Source organism: Ascidiella aspersa, chromosome 1 (genome assembly GCF_963924565.1).
Source record: "Ascidiella aspersa chromosome 1, kaAscAspe10.2, whole genome shotgun sequence".
In the NCBI taxonomy this organism is placed as follows: Eukaryota; Metazoa; Chordata; class Ascidiacea; order Phlebobranchia; family Ascidiidae; genus Ascidiella; species Ascidiella aspersa.
Window position 1 is genome coordinate 8099954 of NC_139447.1, and position 19445 is coordinate 8119398.

General features: G+C 40.0%; 1 protein-coding gene across 1 annotated transcript in view; it reads right to left on the reverse strand.

Moving 5' to 3' along the window:
* Positions 1–8590: 8590 nt before the first annotated feature.
* The window catches only part of LOC146167033 (peripheral-type benzodiazepine receptor-associated protein 1-like), a 39351-nt gene continuing 28496 nt past the window's right edge, over positions 8591–19445 (reverse strand). The window contains 9 exon segments of the mRNA XM_083389327.1: positions 8591–10247; positions 11202–11465; positions 12237–12418; positions 13685–13778; positions 14441–14536; positions 15281–15409; positions 16370–16503; positions 17022–17900; positions 18763–18887. Coding sequence (XP_083245453.1) covers positions 10167–10247; positions 11202–11465; positions 12237–12418; positions 13685–13778; positions 14441–14536; positions 15281–15409; positions 16370–16503; positions 17022–17900; positions 18763–18887 — 1984 coding nt within the window. The 3' untranslated portion in view covers positions 8591–10166.

The following is a 19445-nucleotide window of genomic DNA, read 5'->3' on the forward strand; positions in this document are numbered from 1 at the left end:
TTTACGATCTCTTTCACTTAAAAAAGGTATCTGCCACTGTATAATACAGCGTTTCTCTGTTACGTTACCTACCTATAGTTAACATCGCCGAAAAATTAAAACATTTTAAGATAAACCGAAAGTATGATGGTTGTCATGTCATACATTGACCTTTAACACCGGTCAAAACACATGTCAAGCAGTGGGTAATAGGCCTGTTATGTTCGGCTAGCGCAGTGAACGCGGCAATAGCAAAAACGCTGCACCGTTCCTACTGGTGCGTGAAATCGCCATGCCGGGTCTGCTTATCTTCAGCGTTCTTATCACGTAAGCATTTTGTAACGCCGGAGTTCCAGTAGCCAAAGTGGGTACAGCTACGGCAGCCCGGCACAGAACTACAAGCACGACTTGAAAATAAGATATACAACAGTTCGTCTGGTTTAATTATTTCGATAAAAATGTACAAGGTTACATCACAAAAATTACACTGCAAACACGTTAACTGCGTGATGACGTACAACTGTGGCGACTGTACATGTACACACGTTAATCTACATTTTTAACCTTTCAAATCTAACAGAAAACAACATATGAATATATTCGGTTACAAAATGAACGTAAGCGATTCGTTAGATCAAATACCAACTGCAGTTCTTGAGTGTTTCGCTCATAAGCTTTCCAGTGATATTACCCATAAAAAACTACTGCGTTGAAGGCTATACACGTTGAAACGGATACAACATACATAGCCTACATTATCCAACTTATAAAAAGTCTTTACTACAAATTAAATAAGATGATAGGTAGGATACAGTTATCCGACTAACTGATGACAATTAAGGAAAACGTACCATTCTTCTATACTTAGCGTAGACTCATTATAGCCGTAAAACTCCTACTTAAGCTAATTCACTTCCCTTTTGTTTTAGTAATGCTACAATAAAACCTTGTAGAGTTGCTTATAATCAAACCGTATAGTTGTGGAACAAAATTGGCCACTTCACAAAACCGGTTGTCCGATTAAGCCAATAAACCATGTTGAAGTGAAATCTTTCATATTTCAACCTTTTTAGCTGAGCCCCGAAGTTGTTGCAATGTATCACAACAGCGCCCAGGCCACTGCCCGGCAGAGAATCAACATCGCAAAGTTCCTGCATTGGTGCAGAGAAATGGGAGTCAGGAACATCACCTTGTTTGAAAGCCAAGATTTGGGTGAGTTTATTACGATGACAGGGTGAGATATATAAAAGAGCAATAAAAGTGGCTCGTTTTTTTATATTTATATTTTAATACATTTAAAATTATTTCCCACGTTTTAACGCTTTTTACGTCACGATGTCTACTGCCCACTTAGTTGGTATAAATCAAATATCACAATGGGCGTCGTGGAATATCGTCTTGTATATACTGGTTGACCTGATTCGAAATAAATCGTGTTTCCAATTCAATTTTGGTTAACGTTCAGTTTCAGGCAGGAATGAGCGACAGGTGTGGAACTGCATTCTCAACATCGCCAAGATCGTATCCCGGTAAACACAATAAAACGTATCTTAATTCCTATTCTTTAACATAGCAGGACTGAATTAATATGCTGAACATCATTTAAAAGTTTAGAGAAGAAATTTTGCTTTCCGTAAATTTTTGGCACCATATTATTTTGAATACCGAAAATAAGTACCTCACATAAATTAAAGGAGAAATGATTTAACGTGATATTTTAACTTTGATGTACAAATACGGCAGAATATGGGCCACGGTCGGTCAGACATACACCTCGTTTAATATATTGCGCTTTTGGGGGGTGGAATTAATTGCAATATGATAAGGCCATACCGAGAATATTCGCCAGGCGCTTAAAACTTACATAGGTGCATCGAACTATTTTAAATATCTTTAATCAAATGCATTTTCACCTACATTAAATAAACGATTCTAAGCCTCCACTGTAAACTTGCTGCTTAAAATTGCACAGTTTGACGTCATAGCCAACCACCTGACGTCACGGTTTTTTGCATATCTTGTAGATACGGAGTTCAGCCACCACAAAGTGTGCTTGAGGAATTACAACTGGAAAAGTAAGTTTTGTTCAATGTGTACAATCTGCTCAAAATTGGGGGTAAATTATTATGTGAATTAGTTCCAAAACGATTAGTTCAGAAAATGTAATGATTTGGAAAATTGCCATTTTTTATAGAATGTAAGCAATGACGTCCTTGGTTTCAACTATTAATTTGTGACGGCAAACAAGGGCAACGGAATACTTTCCATAAACAAAGTACTACTAGTTACTGTGTTACGCTAATATGCGCATGTTTCTTAAAGTAATTCAATTCCACCTTTCCAACATTTAATACAGAAAAATTAAACAACGGGATACTCTTAAACCATGAAATTCCCAACATTTTTTATCCTGTCAACATGGGCTGGCAAACAAAATCCGTGGAAAATCGAGCCCTGTTGTTTTCACTTGTTTACGCCTCGAATCCCAGTTTTGCAGTAAACAACCCACGGCTTCATTAGTTAGCTGATAAGCGGTGATAGTGACTCCACAATGGCCATTGTTGCCCTGGCGAGCTTCGGCGCGTGGCATCATTCAAATCGAATCTTATCAACGCGCAAGTTCGCGAGACTGCGAGCGCGCCCGATATCTTGTTTACTACTGGACGAGGGCACACGACCCCCGTATCAGCTGCAGCTAATTACACGCGAGGCGAAAGTGTAATTAAGCGTGCGTGCACTGATTTTTTTTCTTTCCAATTGCTTATAAGCTGTAGTAGCCCCAGGGTTAGCATTTCATACGCAATTTACAGCCTCTTGAATATCGTATAAAGAAACCTTTTTCAGTTAACATAGAGAAAACATTGCAAGCGATATAGACTACATTGGAGTTTATGTTGATTGATACCTAACAGGCAGCGACAAGAGATTAAGCAAAGCAATCGACCAGCTGCTGTACAACAGGCTACGCATCGCAGAGACGACCATCAGGTACGGAAGGCTGTGAAAATGTTTAAACGTTAAAGTTCCGCGCAAATAGTCCGTCGACCCTTCGTAAAATCTCGAGAGCAAACATCCGAAAGTTGCTTGGCGCATAAAAGTGCTTGACAACCAGCGGCGTTCGCGCCTCCCCCTGTATTTGGGATGTTTGTGAAAACGCCCCTTGTCAGCGGGAGCTGCTGTTCCCGGGCTGCCAAAGGCTGTTTCGATTTTATCCGGTATTTAGGCCAGTTTACATTTACAACCTAATTCCCTGCTCTCGTTCCATTTTATCCCGTTCGCCATATCGCGTTTTGGAAAGGTTTATATTTGCAAAATTCGTGTATTTGTGTTTATGAAAACAACTCCATTTTTTGCATTGCCTTCCTTGATAACTACGTAAAAGCTTGAACTCTAACATTCACGGCCATTTAATAATGCTTATAATGCAGTAATATTACAAGACCAATAATAATGTAATAATTTTTAGCCCGTATTTTTGCACCAGCTTTTCCCAAAAAATAATAACGTAAAAGCATGAAATCCAACTATTTACAGGACCCTTCAAGGTACAGTCGAGACCCTACTGTCGACCATACAGAAGAAAATTGGAACAGAGCAGCAAAAGCCGAGCAGCAACCAGCCGTGATGGGTGAGTAACCGGGACAATTTCAGGCATTCCGTAACCGCCCTAAACCGCTCGTTTTCCTGTGATGTGGGTCGGTGGGTTGGTGTGGATTTCAAAAGGGGCTTCGCTTTTTGCGTCTGTAAGCATCAGACCGTATTCCGTACGTTTTGTATGGGCAAATTTTGCGAAGAAATTACTGTGATTACCTGAACAGTGACCCTATTGAGTGGACATCCTTTGTTACATTGTATTTAAGATTGTACTGCGAGCTTAAACGGGTAGTAGGCCTAGTTTATTTGTCGGTCGTGAAAATAAGATAATACGGCACAGGTAGATGAAAAGCGCCAATATACGACTATATAACTTGCGAATTCATTGGGTCAATCTTTTTCGCAAAAAGACAAATATTGGAATTGGAGTACAGCTTTTTTACTGTTTGGTGTTGTTCAGGTAAAATCAAGGGCGGCTTCCACACAATCCAATTCTTCAAAAAGAAACTTCAAGTTGGGACCATTCACAGAAAGGTAAGTGTTCTCCCAGGATTATTCATAGTGTGATTTCGTTATTAAGCGTCAACAAATTGCTGCATTGTGGCTACAGACATATGAGCGATCACGCTGATAACAAAACACAATTAGGTGAATGAATTTCACCTGAATGTTATCAATTTATCGCTAATACGCCAGGGTGGACATTAGCGGGTCGCGGTCTGAATTATCGCTGGACTGTAGACTGCCCGCGGCTCTTGCACCGCTTAACCATTGTTTGCCTTTCCAGGAAGAAGCGACTGTGACGCCAGACGTGACGTCATCGACGCTTGGCGACGGGAGAAAAAAGAAGATCGTGACTGCCGAGGTAAAAATCGCCGTTTGACCCTTTCTTGCCACTGTTGCGATCTCTCTAAATATAAAACTGATAGCGTAGTTATACCTCCATTATCGCTGTTTGCAACTGGAGTGAAAAATATTACTGTTGAGAGAACAAAATGGTCAAGCCTTACCTCTTTGCGAATAAGAAAATGCGAAAGAAATTCGCCACTCGGATTATAGACTTGGACAAAATTCGTCTCATCGAGGTAATATGGATAGCGATGACAAACGTTTGGAAGTATTGATGTAGTATGACCTATAAGTCGTGAGTTCAAATCTCACCGTACAGGCCAGTGTTTCTTAACCTTTTTTACTTGGGGGCGCACCTAGAGACATATGAAGACGTGGCGGCGCACCTTGCGAGCGAAGCGAGCGCGAAATTTTTGAGGTGCGCCGATATTTCTCTTAAATTGTCTGTTTGTTTTTATTATATGGGTTTTATAGTGGCATATCTTCAAAGGGACTTCCAGCCTTTGAGACTAAAAACGTTATTTTGTACATTAAAGTCTTAATCCGATTAATTTTGGACTTTATTTCGACATGTTTTTTCCTTTCGTTAGCGGCGCACCTATAGCAGCCTTCCATGGCGCACCGGTTGAGAAACACTGGTATAGGCTAATATTTCAAGCTCAGGCCAACTGATTTCATTGAACGTTTTTAAATGCATCCAGTTTGAAGACTATTCCAGTTACGAAGTATTAGAAAGACGTTAAGATACATTCGTACTTTGATAAATATGGTTAATCGTTTATACTTAGATCGGCGACATGGTTGTTGTGGACACGTTGGATTTATCCCCGACCAAAAACGTCGCCAAGGTCAAGCCTTCGCCGAGAAAAGCGTACCCTGTGGACCCGGATCTACTACACGACACCTCCGACATGAACGGTTTGTGATAAAAACATTTAACTGTTCTTTATGGATACTTAAATCAATTTTTCCGAACATTACCTTATATTTGTTATACCAAAAGTTGAATTGCCAAACGTATCTTGTGCAATAACTAAGCAATCAATTTTAAGTTTATTTATTTGAAATAGGCGTATATGCTTATGATGTCACATAATATTACCAACAAAGCGAATGTTGGACGTACGAAATCTACTTCTATTAGATCGCTATTTAAATCGCCAAACAAGGTCAAGGGGGTTTTCAACGGCTTATCTCATAAGTAAATATTTTTAGTGAGGATACTTGGACGTTAAATGAAATTAAAAGTTGCAACTAACTTATAAATAAATATAACAACGTACCGTTTGTGATTTGGCTAAGGTTATATTACAGTAAATAACTTGGTAAAGCGGCAATAAAAAAAATTAAATAAGTCTATCAGCACACCGAATGCGGTGGTGTTCAACATTAGTTCCACATTGTCGTAACCAATAAATTATAAAACACGCGAATAGATTCGGATTACATTTTTAGGACACTATTATAAGAATAAAGTTTTAAAACGAGTCGCTTTGCCTTTATAGAGAACAGTCGTTGTCACGAGTCGACTACTGGCACCGAGAGTGGCACCACGAGCGAGAACGAGTACTACACAGCCCTGGACGCAAGCGGAGGAGCACTAGGATCCACTAAAGACACAACAACAAGGGATGAGGACATCGGATCCCTCCTCTACCACACCGCTTTCATGGATGACATAGAAGACGAAGAGGAGCCTCCGACGGATCAGATTCAAGCCGAGGAAAAAGATCTGGAGGAAGACGCTTGCCCCACTGCTGCCTTACACGGAACAGTCGCAAGTGAAGACTCTTCCTACGGTAACCAGGCAACGATGGAGTACACTACTCCGAAGCGAGATCTCTCAAAGATGTTTGCCTACTACGATGATTGCAGTACTTTGCCGCGATTCGACGCCCCGAAGTCCGAAGCCCTGCGAAAAAAAGAGCTCCAATCCGGGAGCGAGTCTTCCAGGAAGTCCTCCAGCACATCCAGCTGCCGGGAGCTCGACCTTAGCAACGGACACATCCTGGCAACCGCATCCAGCTACCGGAGCTACAGCGACGAGGTGATGATCGACTTCCCGCCTTCCCAGCTCTCCACCAGCAACATCCGCAGGCCGAGCGCGGAATTCATGGCGAGAGCGGCGCTTTCCTCCACTCCTTCCTCCTCCCCGAGCACATCCAGGAGGAGTTTGAGCGATCACGAATCGATCCGAGTCAAGGAGCTCGGAAGCTTCCACCAGGGAGTCGTTCCTCTTGCTTCAGTTACGCCTCTAGCAGCGTCCGCTGCCCACCTCCGCAGAAGAACGTCTTCCACGTCTTCTTCAGGCTCCTCTTCCTTATCGCAGCATCAAAAGATCGCGCGGCGGCGCGGGAGCATGGAGCAAGATCACGATCCGAGATCCCCGATCGCAACCTCCGATCAAACGGCATTTCCGCTTGCGAACGATATTGTACGAGTGATCAACGAGATGGGAGATGTTTATTCCCTTCCTCGGCCCAAATCGAAGCGCAGATCCCCGCGGACTCTTTCGGCGCAGAGAGAACCTCCAACGGTTGCCGTGATCCAGGTAGAGAGCGAGCAAGTGCACGTCAGTCGCTCCAGCTCTTCCAGCAGCGTCCGCGACAGGCTTGACTCAACAGCTGGTTCAAACGCGCCCGCCAACGACTCAAAACACGAACCCACACCTCCCGTGGTCGCGCTTAGAGCTGATCACATCGACGTGGAAACAGGACTCGGACACTCCTCGCCTCCGAAAAGGCAACGCTCGTTCCGTGAGATCGTCAAAGAAGCGGATCGCTACCGCCTTCCTCTCATTGTTGTCGCCGTTTTCCTTCTTTTGGCCATCGCCGGTTTGGTCGCAATGGCCGTGGTATTTCCTTTATCTTAGGTCAACAAGTCTGAGGTAGTCTTATGCGCGCAAAGTTCCACAATCCGTTTGAAAACAACTGCAATGCTGGTGGTGTATACAAATTACAAATCACCATGTCTTCTTAAACCTTTGAAATTGCGTGGTCTCGGATTTGTTTTTGGCGTTACAGTGCCGGCTGTCCAGTACATGTTGCAGTTGTTGTTGTTCTTTCGTTTCAATCGTTTATTTTCGTCCTAAATGCACGCGTTCGCGTTCTACAGTTTGTTTATGGTTTTTGAGCAATACAAGCGAAAAACTGATTCCTTGAATTGGTATTACTAAGTTAGGTAGATACCGGAGACGTTGGATTCAGAGTCAGACATGCGCCTAAGGAGTACACATAGCTTTAATGCAAATAGAAGAAGTCAGTAAAAGTCAGACTAACTAAACTAAACTATTTGTTTTAGACTCGTGAATTAACTTCCTAGAGAAGCGGTTCTCAACCAGTGGGCCATGGGAACATTTTAAGTGGGCCACAGACCAATTTTATAAAGCTAGATTTAATGGAGAATAAAGTTTTATTTGTGTCACTACACTTAATTTTACAGAAATAATGGGATGGAATTTAGAAGGAATGTAAATTTATTGTTCAGCAGGTAGTATCTCACTAATGCACGGTTAAAGAAATATTCTGTTTTGAACCATGTTCTGCTGTTTTTGTTCTAAACCTATTTCAAAGTTGTTTTTTTCATAAACATTTATTGGGCCACATAATTTTGTGCAACGAAAATGGGCCACGAAAGAAAAAAAGTTGAGAACCACTGTCCTAGAGATAACCGAAAGATGTTTAGTGTTTATGTCTGGATTCTGGCTTGTCTAAACCTAGTCACACAAACATTGCTTAATTTTTAGGTGTCGAATCAACGTGCTACCTATATCTATCCATAAAATAATCGATAAAAAAATTAATTTACCATTTTTTTTTCTAGCGAAAACCTGTGTCTCGCGAAAAATACGCAAATGATATTGAGTCTCCATTTACAGAAAATAAAAGTAATAATCAATTAAGAAATGATACGAAATACACTTGAGCTTAAAAGGGAAAAAACAAAACAAGTCAATAAACTCACTTGGTCAAATATCCAGTGTATATTCATTAATGTACGCCCTAACTAGCTTAAAATATAATGCAATTTGTTAACCAATTTGCAGGTAGCACAGCTAGTCCTGATAATTTGTAAAAATAGCAAAAACTCCCAACTAATAGACAAGCTTTTTAAAATAGAAAGACCGCAAGTTTAAACAGCAATACCAATTTGAAACCAACACTTTATTATTTCGTGTAAAGCACTTGTTTACATGTTAAGTCTAGTCTAGTACGTAGTAGTTATACAGTTAACACGCATGAAATATAATCTGCGAGCGAGAAAAATTGCAGCAAAAAAGTAATACTGTTATGGTAGGAAATCGACGGTTCATATACACTGGTATAATGGAAGCCTTTGAAAAAAATGAAAAAAGTCACGTTTTTTTTTAGACTTATATTACCGGAGCAGAACACGGATATGCAATACTACAGAGTGCAAAAATGAAAATTTGAACTGCGGGAAGCAGAATTTTTGTTTTATTCGGTGATGAATATTAATGCACTGTAATAATGCAGAGTTGTGTGTGCAATATCGAAGATTGATGTAAGATGGAAGTTTTGAGAGTGCTTGAAGTAGCGATGTCCGATTATATCGGATCGGAGCCGATACCCGATATCAAGTGATGGTATCGGTACTCGTCCGATACTAAAGTGGCATCGGTGTCGATCTGATAGCAAATTAATGTTGGAATTTCAACGATTGCTGAATCGACGTATTGATTTTGACCTTGCAAGCTAAGTTGATAAAATATAGCAGGTAAGCATTTGGGGCAACTATACCTCCAGACCTATGTCAAATTTTGACTAACTCGGAAAAAGTTCCTTTAAACGTTTTTGTTTGTTTTGCTTGTTTGAGCAATGACGTCACTTGGTACCGGATCGGACTGCGATTTATCGGGTATCGGTATCGGAAAAAAATATCCATGCCAAGCTGAAACAAATTTGTTCAACGCTGATACCAAAATGCAGCTTATTAAGAAATGCATTTGGTCAACAGCATTTCGTTGCTAAATATGTATAAATTAATTTAAAGCAGCTTAGTATTGATAATCCAAGGGGAGATTAAAACTTCAGTCGACCTAAAATGACATGGAGCAACATCTGCAAGTTTATGTTTTTCAATAACGTTAAGAGTTCGCATAAGTTCAAAAAAGGGACCAGTCCAAACTAAATAACATCGGTATCTTGAAACGCCGAACAGTAACAGTAAAATAGATGGATTTTTTGAATTAAAAACGTATCTAATCAACGGGGATCTTTGGACATTGGAAATATGCGTGAAAAACAAAACACAAAAACGCTTTAAGAAATTAAATATTTTGACGGAATGTATCGTTTAGTAACACCAGCTCTAAAAACAACAAAAACACCAGCTTATAAAATTCCCAAGGCAATAAAAGTGCTTGAAACTTGGAATAAGGTTAGTTAGCGACCGAGTATAAGGTAAAACGACATAAAAAGAACATTTTTTGAAAAACAGTGTAGTTCTATATGAAATATTATCTGTAAAATTAAATGACAAATAAGCCGCAAAAGTAAAGAAACAGGTAGCGTTTTAAAAGTTAGTCGATATTTTGTCACACAAGAAAACCGAACCTAATAAAATTAGCAAAAGTACGCGCGGAATTATACGCTAAAAAATAAAGCAAACAGAAACAGTTCGTTTGTCAACCAACGGAAGAACAGAAACCTTACATCGCTGCACAGTGACGTAACAAACACTCCAGTGACGTAATAAACACTTGTGTTATCACTTGCAAGGGGCTACTTCTTGGGGCGTCCCTCGTTGGCGCCGAACTTCTTAAAGAACTTTTTGCCCTTGGAAAGGATGCCCTTTTTTTTCGGCTGGCGATACAAAGTAAAGAAGTTAGCGCGTTTAACCCCCAAAACAAACAAAAAAAAATCCTTTTTTTACTGTAAAATTGTAAAAGCGGGCAAATTCAACCAGAATTTAAAATTCCCTCATACGACCAAACTTTATTGACGGCGGAAAATTGCCTAAATACGAAAGTGGTTTCAGCTTACCACCAATTAGGGGAATTATATTATTTAATTTAAAGTTTTCTGTTCTCATTATTTTAACAAACGAAACAGCAAGTAAAGTCATGATCTAAGTCTTGCGTAATTTTAAGGATGGTTTCTTGGAAGACGGTTTTCTGAATTTTAAAAGTGTGTTTACCTTCTAATAAGATAAAATCTTTATTTAACAAAAACTAAGCTCGAAACTCGGCATTTTTTTTATTTTATAGAAACCATTTTAACTTAAAAATAAAAGCGAAATTCACCTTTTTTTAAACTTTAGATAGAAAATTTAATTCACCATTACATATATTGGTCGAAATTCATTTTTTTAAAGCTTTTATTTTCTTTCAACTTTATTGGAAAATTTCTTTCAACATTATGCTAAATTAAAATTAATTCTCGGCAAACAGTAAAAACTGTGATACGAGTGCCAGTCCGAGTACTCTGAACCAACTACTCGCAGCCCTACTCGTTACCATACTTGACATTATCAAAGTTAGTTTGATTTTTTTTCAAGACTAGAAGTTTTGATTTTCGCTGCTGTACCATTGCCTTGGAACACGTCAAGCAATACTTCCTAAATTGTGCAAGGCGTAATTAATGAAGAACATTTAGTAGGAGGTCGCAATATAGCACTGAAACTTTATTATGCTTTGAAAATCCAACTCGGTGCGATATAGCAGCAACACAACGGCAAATACTTGATGAAAAGTTTGTAAAAAATCTGTAATAAAAACGTTTCATTAGTATGAACGGTTTTCTCCGAGTTGCTCTTACCGAGTCGGAAGCGTGCGAACTCGTGTTGCTACTCGTCGACGCAAGGCTCGGAGGTTCGTGGAGGCGCTTGGAGAAGGAAGAGGAGGAGGGATCGGGTTGAAGAGGAACAGTGAGCGGGATGCTGGCATCCGTCATCGTGTTGGCGGAAGTGGTGGAGGGAGGAGCTGGAGCACGGGAAGAGGAGGAGAAAGAGTGGGCTCCTTGATCGCTGACGTCATCCAGGAAGTTGGAGGGAACGAGTCCGATCTGGCCGTTCAACTCGCCCTGGAGAGAAAGAGGAAAGACTTTATAATGTTGATGGAGAACAGAGATGACTTTGCTCATTTTAAACCAAGATTCGTATTTTATCATTAAACTTCAATTTCCAGTACTTTTTTACTTAAAACAACGTTAAAACCTTATATTACATTTAAAACAGATATAAACCCACCGTTGACTTTCTCCATGATTTTCAGTTCAGTTCTGTTTTACTTTTACCTTTATTTTACGCGAAGTTTTACTTTTACCATAATTTGAATTCACGTTTTAGTTTTACTGCCATTTATTTAATTTAGTTTATTCGCTATTTTAATTTAATTTTTTAATTATTGATTATTTTGTCTGGGTTATTGAAACTAACCCAACACTTTTCAAGCCCTACTTGATGTTTACTAAATATTCTAGAGATGTTTTTCAAATTTGACCAAAATTTAAAGCAGTTCCCGATAAAGATCACTTCGCATTTCGACACGTGCTTTAGGTTTACCTCAAAGTTAAACCCATGCTCTTATTTTACATTAATTTCAGCCCTTCCTGATAAAAATCTTCACATGACGGACGTTACTTTATATTCAATCCAAATTTTTAAGTCAGCCGACAATTTTCGCAACTCATTCTGCTCCCTGCGTCTAAGAACTAGGTTCGTTTTATTTAACCATAACTTCGACTTCACACTACAAGCGCTGCTCTACAGTTTGCCCTATGTTCACCCGTTGACCATTTTCGAGCCCTGTCGACCATTTTCGCCCCTTATTTCGCTCCCTGCGCCCTTCTCACCTGGAAGAATCCGTCCTCGTCCATCTGACCTCGAATGAGGATCAGGTCTCCTCTTCGGAAGGAGAGCTCAACCTCCGCGTCGATGTTGGGTGAAGATTCCTTGGGATCGTAGTCGAACAGGGCCACGCACATGCGCCCCGGATCCGCCGTCGGGGGCCTGGTTGCAGGGTCGGGGACGTCCCCTGGGTGAAAGAGCATTGTTGAAAATCACACGGGGGCGTTTTTGCCCAATATTTGGAATTGCGTGGTACGAGGCGGTTAATCAAAGGTTATATATCTGTGTGTAGGATTTCGTCATTTTTGCGGCAGTATTTTGTAAACTTTTTTAACCCGTGGATTACTGAACACTGAAAATAAACTCGCGGCACACATTTTGTAAAAACACTAATAATAGCGAAGCCAAATACGTCGAGTAAATCGACATCATCTGAATAAAGACATTTCTATACACACTTGCATCATCATCAGTTATTGCGATTGAAATCTATTAAACCTCACTTAAATAAAATACAGCTGAGGCTTTTACATTTATTCGCTACTATACAAATCCGTGCAAAGGTTACCTTAATAGTATCAAACGCCCTTAATATACGGCATATGCGTACGTAAATACTACACTATTAACAGTTTTTTTTAAGAATAGTGTTAAATGTTTGAGAATCACAGCTTGAGAATCACTAGTTTACGATGTCAATATCTGGAGACAGAATCAAGTAAACTTATATTATCTGTTCAAATTTGGGGGATTTATTTCTTGATATAAGACACCCATTTTATATTTACAATTTGTTTAACAATCCTTGCAAAGAGTTTTACCCCCGAGGGGTAAAAGAAAAAGTCTTACCGGAAGACCTAACATTTTTCAGGGTTAACGTCACAAAATTACGTCATAAAGGAGCTCGTAAAGCATAAAACCTTAAAAACCCTAGGCTTAGCGTTTGATGTCGTGCACAAATATGCAACAAAAAGAGGCGAACATAGTTTTGTGCCATGGCCCCGTGAAAAAGGACATAGTTGTTAAACAGCGTACAGGCAATGGTCATTCTACCAGAACGTCGTTCCAGCAGTATTTTTTTACCGTAGAGCCGTTCCGGACCGTTTTGGTTTACTTTCACCACTGTTTTAAACAACTCCTACTAAATGAGTGGATACAGCATAAAAAGATTAGTCAACTTAATGCCGAATAGTTGCCAATTCTCTGTGGATAATACTCCAATCATTGTCAGCAATGCCTATATTAAGTTACAAATCAGGTCTCAGTTTTAATCTTGCAACTTAATCTGGTAAAACGGGCAAGCTTTCGCGCAACTGTGCTGCTTGGTCAAATGGTGGTTCAGTCGAGCAAGGTATAGTGCAACTGAATAAAATTAAAGCAAAAAACAACGATTTCGGGATTTTTTTCTTATATTGAAAACAATGCGATCGTAGCGGAGGTATTTTGAGCTTACCAGATGTGATTCCGTTGGCCTTGCTCTCATCCGGTGAAGCAGAAGGCAAGCGACCCCGCTCAAAAAGCTCTTCCAACATCGTGAAGTCGTCCACCTGTGAACAACGAGTGGATAATTTGGAATACTTGGAAAGCAAAGGTTGTCAAACATTGGAGTTTTATTCCTCTGACAAAGCAGTCCAATTCTCCATACTGACTTACATCTAAAATAAAAGCCCGAATATTTAATGTGTATCATTTTTCGTTTTTTTTTTTTAAGTATTAGGTCTGAAACTAAATTACATTTAATTTTTTTTTAAACTTTAAATATCAACCAAAAATATAGATAGCACAAAACATTTAACTATAGTACAAAATTTGAATTTTATAGCAATTTCTAAAATCAACCGATTTTACTTGTTTTATTAATCAGGGGGTATCGGAATTCGGGAGTCCTACTCACTGTAATAGACAACTATACTTGGGGCAAGATTAGTCTTTCAATATTTTTAATACAGTTGTCTGTTAATATTTTGAACACACTTTGTTCTTAAAGGGGAAACGAAACATTAGAATTAAAACACTGTTTTTTTTTTCCAAAAAAATTCAAATCAAAATTCATTACCTTCGGTCAAAAGTTGAAGGATTTATTTTACAGTTTAACAAATTGCTGTCTATGATGCGCATCTTAAAATTTATTTCTCTCATCCCTACCTAAGACGAATGGGAAATGACCCCGGTTCACAAACTATCTAAACTAATTTTGAAGTTTTTTCACCTGTACTTCGGACACCAAATTGCAGGGAACGTGTCCGGTCTTTCCATTCTGGTTTTCGCCAAAGTAAAATCCGTCGGCGTCTTTGTCGCCGTAAACCTGAAAAGCAAAGCGGGATGTAATTATGATCAGGGCTGCGGAGTCGGAGTTTGACTCAAGTAAGACTACCCGAAGCCGGAGTTCGACGTGCGCATGCGCAGCACCGAAATTTGAAACTAATACGGCGCAAACTGTAAATTGTAAAGGTGGAGTAGCATATGGTGGAATATTTTCCGAATATGTATTGTGGGTGGATGAGTTGTATGACACCCCTATGTGGGATTGCTGAATATCCACCTTATTTTAGTAAGTAAATGGGTGAAATACAGGCTGTAGAGTCGGATCTGGACTCGGGGAAATCACATTTGGCCGAGGTAGCGGTCGATTTTTTTCAACTGAATCATCAGTCGTGATCACGAATCAGTGGAATGCCTAAAACTTATGCCATTCACTCGTTTTCCGTCTACCATTTGAACTCGTCAGCTTTTTTCATACGGACGCGGTTAAAAAACGTTAACGACTAAAGAAAACTTAGTAAGTCTCAAGGTTAGTCCTCTTTTCTACCATTTTTTTACTTAAAATAATGATATAAAAAAGTTTATTTATTATCCATGTGACACAGTCTTATCATTCTTCGACAAAAAATAAAAATTGGATTTAGCATTCTTTACAAGTGCACCTCTAAAACAATATTTAGCAAATGGTCGATAATACAAGTTTCTCAGAGTTCTGAGCAAAAAAGAACAACAGAAAACCGAGCACTCGCCAAATAAGAACGAGAAGCCTGATTTAACTGGACTATACCTTGATCAGCTGTCCCTCGCTGAATGCCAGTTCTTCGTCGAGCATTTCGGTGTTGGGCGACATTGCGTAAGGGTCGTAATCGTACAGAGCAACAAAGAGAAACACACGCGAGTCTTCCACCAAATCCACCTAAACATCGAACAATGGGGTTTAAAAACGGTTTTTGGAATGCTGTCGCCGCTTTGTCGACATTGATCAGTGGTCAGTGGTCACTAAGGATGCCCGATTTTTTTGTATCGAAGCTGATAGCCGATGCCGGGCAACAGTTTCCATACTCGTCCGATACCATAGATGTATGGACGCCAATCCGAATTCAAAAAGAGAGGAATTTCAGGCATGATTTGCGATTAAACAGAGCTGTTCTAGTTGGTGAGATAAATTATTTTAACAAATAGTAGGTTAACATATGTCAAGTAAAATTTGCAAACGTCGTCGCCCTATTGTTTTACATATCACATTGTAGCTTGAAAATGAATGTCAAAAAAAAAAAACATCGAGCAAAGCGACATCATCATATAAAAGACGTTTCGATACGCACTTGTATCTTTTTTGAGATGATGTCGGCGTACTCGGCCTATTTGGCTTTGACATTGATTTTCAAGCTACATGACAGACCCATGTACACTGTACACTACAGTGTTGCAAACTAATTCTGAACACGATCCCCAAAGTAGCTGCTAAGGATGCAAACTGTCTTTAAAATGCGTCCAATCCGCTCGGTATCCACCCGAATCCTGAAGCTATAACAAACAATTCCAAACATCGGAAATTGTACACACAAAGAAACCACGCAGTGCTGGAAAACGGTGGCTGCTAAAGTCACACAAAGCCTTATTCCCCCAGGGATACCGAGGGGGGCGGGTAGCCGATCTGAAACGGCATTTCCCGCGGCCAAACGCATCGCTCAATAATTCCACACAAAAGGGTTGCGATAATGAAACTTGTGACACATAGCGAACATAGCATCACATCGTTGTGTGCCACATCGGTTAAAAATACGTTAATATCGTTCTTTTTTCTCGCTATTCGAGTTTCCTTAAGGCTTAAGTAATGCTAAGAAACAAATCCATTACAGAATCAAAGGATCACCTCGGATGTTGATCCTCCGCTTTGGCTGCTGGCGTTCCGCAACCTCCGTCGGTGCTGGTGATGCAGACGTCGAGCAAGTGATGAGGAGCGGGTCTGGTGGTTAACCTCCGACAAGTTGGAGTGCCAAGAGCCGTCTGTGGAGGACATGGAATTACGATTTTATAGGGAGGAAATTCTTTAAGATGTCGTTGAACTTATATTTTTTTAAACATATTTATTTTTTGAGATGTCGTTGAGCTTAATTTAGAACAGTAGCCGGGCGAATTGCGATAAAAGTTTAAAGAATAAGGTATATTAGGACAGTACTTCTGCGCGAGTGTTGATTTGACAAAAAAAAAACAATTGAACAAAACTATTTTCGGACAGACGTTTGTAAACCGATTCGCGAAAATATAGAAAATGAAACTTTTTACTTGTTATTAAACGATTTGTAAAAAAACTAAAAAAAAATACAATTACCAGGCGTCAACAAACCAATACAAAACAAAAAATTATTCTACAAAATCACTATAAAAGGAATAATCATGTTGGCTTATTCAGTTAAAGCGCCTAAACATCCGACGACCCTGGTAAAGAGTTTATTCTGAAATTTAAGTAGACAGGAGCGTTTTAAGCTACGCAAACGCTATTGAAGACGCGGCTATATTCCCACCTGTGTGATGATCGTCGCTATGCAACGACCGTGGAGAGTTGGACCTCTTCCGAGTCGGCTCTCCTCTCTGCCGGGATAAAGATCCCTGCGTCCGAAGATCCGCTCCGGATGCGACCTGCTGCTTTCCCCGTGACGACAGGCGCTCTTCGCGAGGGAACCTCTTGTAGGACTCGGATGTAGAGCTGCTGTGCTCCTCCGAGTAAACCGAAACCTCAGAGTCCTCCTCCTCTGACGCGAGATGCGGATTCTGGTTCCTGTGGAGGTTGGAGGTCGACCTGGTGCTCTTTCCGTTCATCTTGGAATGGAAGACGGAGGTCGGATCCTCTTGATGAGGACGACACTCGACCGATTTCGTCCTCCTGGATTTTGAAGAGTTGCGATAAAGATCGGCTTCCTTGACAACGGGAAGATCGTCCTCGCTGCTCGTGTCCATCGTGATCTCGATGGACGGAACAACCGGAGGATGCGTTCCCCTTGCAACGTCCGACATCATCCCGTTGCTCTTCTTCCCACGCACGAAGGGTCCGGCGCGTGGAGACGCTCTCGGATGTTTGGCGTGTTGCTTAGCGACCAAGTGCGCCAGCTTGGCAACGACGCTCCTGTGCAAGTGATAAGGAGTCGAGTGATCCGAGAGCTGTCCTCCGGATGCGAGAGTCCTCACCGTGAAGGTGACGGAGGGGAGGATCAGCTTGTCGTCGCCACTGTTGGCGCCAGAGCGCGGCTGGTACGACTGGTCCGAGGCTAGGATGCGCGTCACGTGATCGACGAGGCTGGTTCTTGTGACGTGGCACTGATCCGAGCTTCCCGGCTCCACCGTCTTCACCTGGATGTTGTTGATGTAGACGGAGTAGCCGGACACTGGAACGCCATTCGAGAGACCTGAGAACGTTAAGCGGATTTCTGTTAGAAATGGGATTACTAGGGCAAATATTTTTCGACCTGTCAAAATTTTGTTAAAATTTACGTTAGGTCAAAATTTGTAAAAATTATTTCAAGTCAAAATCGATTAAAAATGCACATAAATCGTTAAAAAAATACACTTAGATATTCGAAACTGTCGTTCAGTTGAAATTTTATCAAAAAAAAATAGTTTTGAGTTATATTCAATGACATTTTTACTGTTTATTAGAGCAATATACGGTATACACGAACTGGCAGAATTAACCACCCAGGCCCGGTAGTCAGTAAAACATCTAAAACGTGTCTTGGACGACGCGAAAACACTAATGCAGTACGTCAAACAACAATGTGTTACTTAAATCAATGTATTTTAAATTGGTGAAAATTTTGTCAAAAAATGTATTTTTAGGTTAAAATTTCAAATTTGTGCGTTTAAAAAATAATCGCCTATAGTAATTACTTTTGTTGCGTAAATCAATGGTTGTTAAGCGGCGATAACTCATTTTAGGAAAAATTTTACTTTTGTTGGCACCAATGCATCACGCGATCACCAGATCTTCAAGTTGTGTTAGCATTTGACATTATATATTTTTTTTAAATCTCAATATTCAAGGCGAAATGCAACCCTTAAACAACTTTACCATCGCAGAGTTGTTTAGACAAGTATTATTTGGCAAACTAAAATCAGATGATCTTCATAAATTCACACCGGAAAATATTTCGGTTCTAGAAATGTATTTTCATTTACAAGTATTAAACATCTAAATAAACCTAATTAGGGCTGAGTCAGTTAAGTAAAGTCTATACAATAAGTTCCCGATGTATAACCAAAAAAACCAACCGTTTTCCTTGAGGGTGACCGGCAACCACGTGACCAGAAGAGAAGACTCTGCGGACCCGGATACATTCTCTTCAACCTGAACGCCGAGTGGCGGATCGGGAGGTCCGATCGTCGGTGTGGTAAACCTACAATACACAAATTAACGGTTTCTCTTTTCCGTGCATTCTGGCCAAGCGCGACAGGTTGCCTTTAAAACTTATTTTTTAGCATCTTTGGAAATAAGATTTTTTCGTTTTTTACGCTTATTACACTAATTTTTCACAGGGTCCACGCGGTTCGTCAGGACAAGAAGGATCAAGAAGGAAGTTCAAATATTTGACCTCGAACTAATCTGTTAACCTTGTAAGTCAGATTAAACTTGGTGACAACTGAAAAATGATTAAATTTAATTTTTCAACATTTTTTTATTGTTACAAATGCCAACGCAGAATGATTTTTTTCGTCTTTTAAAGGTAAAAATGTACATTTTTTTGGCAAAAAAGATCCAAAGATTAGCGCCATACATCTATTACATCCTCGTTAGGATTGATCATTCACACCTAACTAGTATTTGTTACTGATAAAAATGGCACGGTTTAATATTTCATTTTTATCTCTTTGTTTAAATTGGCGATTTGAACATATAGTAGAGTAAGTAGACAGTGGACACAATAACGGGTATTTCATATGCAATATTTCGTCCA